The 10002-nt window shown below is 38.1% G+C and overlaps 1 protein-coding gene across 1 annotated transcript in view; it reads left to right on the forward strand.

The window, feature by feature from the left end:
• The window catches only part of Abi3bp (ABI family member 3 binding protein), a 206391-nt gene extending 196460 nt beyond the window's left edge, over window positions 1-9931 (forward strand). The window contains 5 exon segments of the mRNA XM_076943023.1: window positions 5410-5489; window positions 6178-6207; window positions 6698-6859; window positions 7816-7938; window positions 8687-9931. Of these exon segments, the coding sequence (XP_076799138.1) occupies window positions 5410-5489; window positions 6178-6207; window positions 6698-6859; window positions 7816-7938; window positions 8687-8802 (511 nt within the window). The 3' untranslated portion in view covers window positions 8803-9931.
• The last annotated feature ends 71 nt before the right edge of the window (window positions 9932-10002 follow it).

A 10002-nucleotide genomic window follows, 5' to 3' on the forward strand; every position in this document is an offset into this window, starting at 1 on the left:
AGATTAAATATTTATAGACTGCTTTGGGCTAGAAATTCAAGATGGCCACACATTATTCCAGAAGCTAAGTAATATTGGACCCCATACTTGCTCTTTCACATCCGGCTCTATTCTACTTGTCCCTAATTACTTAACCATGTTTCAACCTAATATGCAGAAACTCATTTATTTTTATTGGCAGTAGTGGGACAACCAGGAGCTGTCTTGCTGATAAGACACCATACTTGGTGTCAGATGTTCCTATCTCTGGACTGATAGATACCTCATAGCCACAGCCTGCTACTGCAAGGTGCTGTGGTCTCAAACGTGCACAGGGCAGTGAGTCATCACTTGAAGTGAGGCAAAGGTCTAGAGATAAGAAGACACATGCTCTCTCTTTCTTTGGAGAGAACCCATTCACTCACTACTTCTAAAAAAAAAAAAAAAAGAATGGTGGGAATGTTGATATAAGTCTCAGCATCTTAGTTACTTCTTTATTGCTGTGATGAGATGTCAGACTGAGGCAACTTATAGAACAAGTTTATTGGGAGCTCAGGTTTCAGAGGGCTAGCATCCATGATCACCATGGCAAAGGGCATGGCAGCAAGCAAGTAGACATGGGGCTGTAGCAATAGACGAGAGCTGATGTCTTTATCCACAAGTAGAAGGTAGAGAGAACTGGGAATACCAGGAGTCTTTTGAAACCTCAAAGCCCAGTGCCAGTGACATATCTCCTCAAACAAGGTCACACTCCCCAAAGCAAGCCACTGTGTCTGTAAGATCACTATTTATACTCAATTCTACAAATAGGGAAGCTGGTAATATCTTACATGATCAATGTGGCACCTGTACTGATAGGGCCAGGCAATGTGGCTTAGACCCCTTTGGGGTCTGGCACATAATCCTCAGATAGCCAACACTATGCAGAGTCAGTGAGAATGATCTCAGACCCAGATCAAGTCCATAATGAATGGTCTCAGTCTTTGACTCTGAGTGTGCCTTCAGATGAACTGGTAACTCCTTGTTTGGTAACATATTGATGGGATGGGCTTTTCCTGATGAACAATGCAGAATGGACACACATGATCACTCAGGCTGAAAAGGCTCAGTCTGTTCCAAAAAGCCTACTTCTCATCTTACTCTGCTGAAAAACTGAATCTGTTGTGTGTGCCAGAATTGCGTGGTCCAACAATTTCCTATGGAAAATGAACTCTGGTAATTAAGATAAATCAAATTTACTTCATCTATTCAAGTACTTTTATTGACATCTGTGGGCTGAGGAGCATTCTGGGGAACAGTTTGTCTCTAAGGCTAAAACCTACTGAAGTGGCAGCAATGATTGTTTAGGGCGCTTGTTTATGTTGAATTAATAAAACACTGGCACTGATGGTTAGCCACAACACAGACAGCGACTTCTTATAAACTAAATCTGGCTCACTCAAAGAAACAGATGTGTGGAATAGCCATTATGCCCAGAACACAGGGTTTATGTGAAATTCAGGTCTCTGCAAATTCTGCATTTACTTTGCATTTGGCTTTGGTAGAGAGTAAAATAAGGTGCCAGTGCATCAGGCATTTTATTTAGTTTAATTGCAGGTGTGGGCAATGGACAAGTAATCCCTTCCTTCTTAAAGAAATTGAGGCATAATGGGCAGCGAGGTCACGATCCTTCATGACTTGGCTGTTTTCCCTGCCACTTTTATTCTCCACCTCCATCCATTCACTTCCTCTTCCCTTTCTTTTGAGATGGGTTGGCACATTATTTTTAATGATGGGATTACAGGTATGCAACACCATGCAAGTTTTAGCTCTAAAAATTGAGGCTTTTGTGTGTTTGTGTGCATGCACCTGTGCATACCACCATGGTTCTGTCCCTAAAAACTGAGGGGTGTGTGTGTTGTGTTATGTAGACTTTTAGTGGCAACAGTCATGTAAGACACCCTGTGTCTCCTCCACTCAGCCCCCTAGCTCTTTACCTGTATTCCTGATGTCGCACAATGAATGACATCACATATTGCTAAGTTTCCTGCAGCCTGTGATGAGGTCATAAACTGTCTCCTTATTGCCCTCTGAGTAACCCTTATTCCACTTCTGAGTCTCTTCCTGTGACAGAAAACTCACCTAAACAGATCTCCAGCACTTAAGGACCACAGCAGGAGTAAAATGAGCTAATAGTCACACAGCCCAAACCAACAGAGAGCTACTGAGTGTTTCTGTATAGAGTAGTTTTATAAAAAAAGTTTTCTTTAGGTTTGAGAATTTGTTAACTTTGCTTTTTTAAACAGTAGGAGTCATGTAACTAAAACGTACATTAAACAGTGAAAGCTGTAACTTGGCTCTAAGTTTACACCAAAACCGAAGGTTATATAGTGAAAGTGTGTGTGTGTGGGGGGGGGGGGGGGGAGACAGGAGTGAAGGAGATGCCTGCTCCACCAGAGCCCAGCTCTCCCCCACGTCACACTGCAGAGGGTAGCTCCTGAGGACATTCTGCCTTTGACAGATTAGCTCAGGAACTGCAGACCATACTTCCTGGAACCATTGTTTCGCTTTATTACAGAAATTGATAAATTTTTAATTTATATGCCTAGTTTATGGTTGTCCTCAAAACTACTGGTTTCTTGCCCTCCACTATCCTTTTCCTTTAAGGATATTAGTTTTCTAAGCCCTTGAATGTATCAAAATCTTGCTATCACCCCTCACTTTGTGGCTTAAGAACAAAATAGTTGAGAAATGGTACAAGTCTATGTATCTTTCTCTAAGTTTGTTTTTCATTGATTCTATTGTTTAGCTGGATTTTAAGTGAAACGATGATAAAATAAAGATATTCTAAACTCTTTTGACTCTTTCCCCGTCATGCTGTGCAGTTAAAACACCATTCTGATTCTGGGTCCCTCCAATAGGGCCCATTACTCCCACCACTTTGGGGCTTGTCATTCTACCTTGGTATAATGAAATTTGTGTTAATTCTTTCCTTTTCTCATCTTGCTGGGTACAGAGTAGGTCTCCTTAATTTGCAAACTTCCATCGTTACATTCTAGGAAATTTCTCACACAATTTCTAGGACTGATATTCCTAGTTTATAGTTTCTGCCAGCTGGGTGCTCAACAATAATCCAGTTTTCTTAGTTTGTAACTTTTAGTTTTAGTTCTGTCAACTTTATCTTCAAAATGTTTATTTAGTTTCCCTAAATAATTTTGTTAGGTAGCAACCTATAATTATAGTCATTTTTGAGATCTTCCTCTTAGAGGCCTATAGTGTCATTCATGTGACAAAATGTGCTTTCTGGAAAAGATTTTTCCAGCACAAATTTTTGTTTATACAGGCCTTAATCAGCCAAAAAATGTGCTCATGTTGTTAAACAGTTTAAAATTATTTTTCCAAACTTGCATCATATTGAAAAAACTTCAGAAAAGTTGTGGAGACTCGTGGCCACGCTGGAAGTGGAGCTTGAGTTGTAAGTAGCTAAATGAAATGACAGAAGAGTCATTGGTCAGCCTTGGCCAAGGAATGGGTTGGCTGGCAGTGGCCTAGAATGGATGTGACATACATTCCTACTTGAATCAACAGTGTGTGCTAGTGAATTCCTGCTCCACTACCTTCCGTAACCAGCTTCCCAGATTTGTGAGGTTTTATATCATTATTGGGACTGTTTGGGGCCACAAGCCTTAGGAGTACTGTAACCTTGGAAATAGCCCATCTATGTTAGGTAACTGGTATGTGTTTTCAGAAAAGTACTTTTCATATGGCCATATGTGATCATTTGTATGCAAGTGCAGGTATGTGTGAGCATGCCGTGGAGCGTGGTGGACAGCAGAGGCCAGACTTGAGTCTTGGGCCTTGCTTTCTACCTTTGTTTCCTGCTACCTGGCCATGCAAGCTGGCCTGAGTTTCTAGAGATTCCTGTCCTCGATCCCCATTAAGCTTTAGGAGCACTGGATTTGGGATTACAACTAGCCTGCTTGATATGGGCCCCGGGGATCTGGACTCTTTCTCAAACTTGCAAGGTACTCACTTTGCTCATGGAGTCATCTTCCCAACCCAGAGCTTTCTTATGGCAATCAGCACAGAACCTCACATCAGTTCTTTAGCTTTCAAAATGCTTTTAAGAATTAAAAAATATTTTTTTAAGAATTAAAAGGTAAATTTTAATTCCTATTTCATAAATATTTCAAGTTTGGAAAAGTGAAGAAAGTAAGCTTCACTGTGCTGAGATGAAACTTTAGGAGAATACCTCATGGGGTTTGTGTGCTGTATTTTATATATGCAGAATGATTATGATACATAGTAGGGACTTTTAAAAAGTGGTTCCTATCATTTGAACAGTGGAATCTGTCATACTAGACTCTAGCAGTGATCTATAAGTAGTTAAGAAACTCCAAGAATTTCCCCCACCCAATCCTGCTTTTTTTTTCTTTAGCACCATCTGTAACACACTGAGAACAGTCATCCTTCTGCTTCTCACTTGCTTATAAAATACCTACCTTGTGTAGTGTGCATGCATTTTTCTTTGTTGCAAACTTCTCAAAATTAAGAATTATCTTTAAAAACCTTGCATAGATCACAAAACACTATCAGCTGACTCAGGCTTCTTATACTTTGCTGCTAAGTATTCTGCTGAAGAATTCAGTTTCAGGCAAATGGTATACTGCTTTCCTGCTGTCGGTTTCTCAATAAGATTTGCAAGCTATACATCTTGTGAGTAAGATCTGTCAATTACTGCATAATTTAATGACTGACTCTTAACTATGAGCCTGGCTTAGTGAGTTGGGGGAGAACAAAGTCTCAGCTTTGTGCGCATGCTTAGGGTACTAGTGGGCCCATTTTCTAGACCCTGTGGCTTCCTATGATCTGTATTAGACCTGAGTTCCAGGAGACACATCCAACCTTGTAAAGAAACAGTCTCATGTGTATCCATTCTTGCAACTAGTTAGTAACTCTGAAAAACAGTAGTCACTGAACTCATCCTGGTAACTCACTCATTGCTACCTAGTCTTGGTTTTCAGTAACAGAGGTGGGACAATATGCACTTAGAGAAATTCTGCCTACTGACACCCTCTGCTGTGATTCAGACACCACAATGAAGAACGTAAGTGCAGTTATGCTGGATCAGGGTGGAGATGACAGGGAACAAGAAAGTTCTCCACATGACAGTTGAAGCAAAGGGAGGTTCCTTGTTGCTAGAATCAGTGTGGGTCAGCACAAATCCTTCCTATTTACCCATTATAAACTTGCCTGGTTACTCCTACCCATTTACTGTCTTAAGACAGCCAACGTTTAATTTTTCTCATCTGAAACATTAGGCAAGATGTTTTAAAAGTAAAACCTGAAACTGTCATTTCAAAAAGAGACAGGAGTTAGTATAGTAAGAGAATGTTGTTCCTTATACCCCTCAATAATATATTACTATTATGTTTATTTCTCCTTATACAGCTATGAATTTCAGGTGAAACCCAAAAATCCACTTGGTGAGGGCCCCGCCAGCAACACGGTGGCGTTCAGTACTGAATCAGGTAATCTCATGAGCAGTTAATCCCCAACAAGGATGTGAGTGTGTAACGAGGAGTGTATTGCATAGGGGCTTATTTGGAACCTAGCATGTCCTGAATTCTAAAGTCCATGAGAAAAGGCTAACAGAGAAAGGCACTTACAGATCCACTGCTTTTCTTCATTGAGTTTTATGTCAAGAAAGAAATTAAAATGAAAAATTGTAATCTATACTCAAAAAATGTAGTGCATGAATGCTTCCTTGTATGACCAGAGTAATGTCCAACAAGTACATCAAAAAAGGGAATTCATGACTTTTGTGAAACTATCTGCATATTCCAAGCTTCAATTTCTCAATGAAATGCATCTGTATATACAGAAAAAATTTTTTTTCTGAACTAACTGAAGCACATCATATCTTGGTGACTTTACAACGTATAGTTTTTGTACAAAACTAAGTGAGAAAGTTTCTGTAATTAAAAGTTAGAACAGCAACTTATGGCTGAAATCTCAGATTATATGTAAAAGATGCACACGGGCACCTCAAGAACGTTCAGTAACCATTCCCAAACAAAACAAAACCTTCAGTCAGTCTTTGGCAAGACTGTATCATTTTGCAAACAAGACCTAAGCAGAAGCACCCCATCTCTTCACCCCATCACTGTAGTATTAGAACTTCACCTAACTGGCTCTTTTCTGTTTATTTCTCTTTAGCTGACCCAAGAGTGAGTGAACCAATTTCTGGTAAGTACCAGTCTAATGGGCACACATACATTTCTAAATCAGGTAAGCACAGCAGAACTTGAACAAACATCTTTCTATCTAGAGAGATAAAAGAGGTGTCTCTTAAACTCATTAGCATCTAGAGCCCATGGAGTGGAGGTGCTAACATTTGCTTTTACTCTTGTACTACTTCACTCAACATTTCTCTTTAATTTGGTCACATTAAGTTTTATACTAGGGCGAAAGTAGTCCTGAAAGTGCCTATACACCCAGAACTATAGAGACTAGTCCAATATCTATGATAGTGTTCTCAGATTTACTTCACTACTGACAGATAAAAATATTGGAGTTTGCTAAAACCTTTCAAATATCCTCAGCCTCCAGTACTTACAGTATTAAAGATAAAAGGTATCAGCAAGTTGGCAATGAACTCTGCAGGCTGCTTTTGTTGTAAAGCTTGTAATTCTTCAGAGTTAAATACTAACCCAAATCATGTGGTTTCTTCATGCAGCAGGAAGAGATGCCATCTGGACTGAAAGACCCTTTAATTCAGACTCTTACTCAGAATGTAAAGGCAAACAGTATGTTAAAAGGACGTGGTATAAAAAATTTGTCGGAGTGCAGCTATGTAACTCTCTCAGATACAAGATTTATTTGAGCGATTCCCTCACAGGTATGTTCCAAACCTTTGCTTTCAAGGCATAGTTCACAGCATTCTGTACCCTAGCCTTTCTCTGTAGTTTCAGACTATTTACACAAGTTCCCTTCAAAAGATGTTACAGAAATAGTTATATTGCAAAACAAGGACTTAAAGATATTTAATTTGGAAGTAGATAATGAAAATGCAACATGGAACAGTAATACTAAGATCAACTTGAATGCACAGGCGCACAGCTAAGCTCAGGACTGTCACGGCCACCCAAGCATTAAAGGCGACTACTGATCATGAACATGACATCCTTATGATGTCACAAGGGCCCAAATCTTGAACTACTCGTTTGTAATGCTTTCTCCATATACACATGGAAAGACTGCTTCCAACACAGACACAGAAAATATGTAAATTACTCACGAATGTTACTCAGGCTTTGAAGACAATTTTTACAAGGGTTAGACAGAATGGCTCTGCAGAAATGGAAGCTTCTTTCATAGAACAGTTTTACAGAGGAGTCTACAAAGGTATGTCTTAGAATAAAATTTTGAGAAGTAATCAACTACAGACAAGTCTAGGGACAAAGCATCTCTGGAGAAGTAGAGGAAAGAGAAAATGCAAAGGCGCTGAAACAAGACATACTGGTCAGTCCTACTAGGTTTGGCTGAGATTTCATAAAGAAGTTGTATTCTGGGAGCTTACTGGATAGAATTATTGAGAGAATAAGAGCATTATTTACATGTTTTATAAAAATCACTATGATCTGGAAGGGAAAGGAGAACATCAGGAGGTAGGAGTGCAGCAGGGACACAAGGACATCAGCTATAGAACGTCTGTAGCTCAGGAGATGTTAGTGGCTTCGACCTCTGGGAGTAAAGGGGAAAGCAAGGCCAAGACTACCCCCTTTGAGATAATTAATTATGGAATTTCATAAACTAAAGAAAGGAAAGAACATTGTTTCATTTCTGGTTTTTCAGGCAAGTTTTACAACATAGGAGATCAGAGGGGCCATGGAGAAGATCACTGCCAGTTTGTGGATTCATTTTTAGATGGTCGCACAGGACAGCAACTCACCTCTGACCAGTTACCCACCAAAGAAGGTATGCTTTCTCATCATGCTATGTAAAGGGTTTTGCAGATTAGCAAAGACAGATAAGGCTACAGAACCACTACTTTAGCCCTAGGGAAAGACACTCAAGTTCAGCTCTAGAGAAATTATATATATAAATGTATTTTGAGAAAGACGAAAGTTTTGTCCCACTCACAGCTGTGCCTCGTGGCTGAGGTCATATGCAACACACCTAATCATCTCTTCTGCTCTGTTAAAATTGTTAAGAAAAGATAATTTTTAATCTATTTAAAACAATCAAAATAAATCTGAGAAGTAAATATATTCAGTAACTTTCTAAGCACATATTAACAGCAGGCCGTGTAATGATTATTGGAAATGTAGTCCTTGCCTAAGCAGAGCAAAATGGAGTAAATTGTCCAGATAACTGAGGAAATTCTTTTAAATACTTCTAATTATTCAGGGAGGTTTTCAGTAACAGTTTGTTCATGAATACAAAACTCCCAAGCCTTTTTAAAAGATGTCTTAGAAGATACTTGAAATTATGGGCTGCTGAAACTACTTCAATAGATAGTGCTGGCTTGCTAAGAAAAATGTCAAGGCTCAAGTCCTAAGGCCATTGTATTACTGGATAAATATCAGATCCACTATAGTTATTGGTTTTCTAAATTACTTTACTTCACTCAAAATAATCTTCAGCCACTGAACAGCCTTACAGCTGTGAATAGTGTGGGTAAAAATACGAAAGCTCTATTAAACTCAACTATTTTTCCTCTTAGGCTATTTCAGAGCTGTTCGTCAGGAACCTGTCCAATTTGGAGAAATAGGTGGACATACCCAAATCAATTATGTCCAGTGGTATGAATGTGGGACCACAATACCTGGAAAATGGTAGATGCAACAAAATTATTTCCAGAGTACTTCTGGTTCATTATAGCAAAAAGAAACAACAACAACAAAAAACCCATTGGAAATAATGGTATTTGTCACACCTATTCAAAGCTATTTTTGTTTACTATGTGTAAGTTTGCGATCTAACTGATAGCAGTACTAGATGTTTATTATTAGAAAAGATTACTGAGAATATTTATCAGGTTTTACAAAGTCATTTTTAAAAAGCAAGATATTAACATTAATAGAATAACATTTTAGGGAAGCTGGCTCCCTATTCATATTTTAAGAGATCATTTGTATATTATTTATCACACTGTTGTAATGTTTTCAGATACTTTTATAACAAAATTGTCCAAAGTCTTTAATAATCTTTATAAAAAGTATTTACTTTATTGATGTGTACGTGTTGTTGGTGAATTAATTCCATAAATCTCTTCTTGGTTTAACTTATTGGATCAAATAATCTTCAGCATATACATGTGACAGAAAGTAGTTCAAATACTTACGTTAATGTAAACTTCCATTTTTAGAATCAGATGAACAGATTTTAAGTTTAAATAGTTATATATTCATGCTAATATTTCCATAAGTTACTAGAAAATTATTACAAAAAGCCTGAATCTGTACAATTTTATTCCAGCCAGAAAACAACTGATAATCTGAAATGTGTCAGATGATAAATGTCTTTTTTTCTGTACCCATACTATTATGTCTGCAAATACCTTCTCAAGCTCTTCCTTTTGAGCAGTTTTTAAGTGGCTCTATGGCTCTATTCAAGCTGTATGTACAGACTGAATGTGAAGTCAGCATGAAAAGATAATGCATGGTGAGAAGCTATTGTTTTATAGGATATATTATATATTTATATGTTTAGGCCATGAATGAATGTATCACAGAATGTGTTTGTGACACTTTACTTAAGCTGTAACAAAACTGACTCATTTCATGAAAAAAAAAAAAACAACATTGCTTTCCTTCATGCGTCGCGGAGGGAACCAAGAAAATTATTGCTTGCCCTGAAGACTTTTCTCTGTATGTATCTTTCAACATGCTTCAGTTTTATCAATGCTACGTTTTGTATTTTCAAGCAAGTATAAACACTGCAATAAAAAGATGTAGGTTTTTAAAAACGTTCTGAATAGTTTGCCAATATATAAATACACCTGGATAAATACATAAGGAAAATCAAAAAACTAAAGCT

Source organism: Arvicanthis niloticus, chromosome 12 (assembly GCF_011762505.2).
Source record: "Arvicanthis niloticus isolate mArvNil1 chromosome 12, mArvNil1.pat.X, whole genome shotgun sequence".
NCBI lineage: Eukaryota > Metazoa > Chordata > Mammalia > Rodentia > Muridae > Arvicanthis > Arvicanthis niloticus.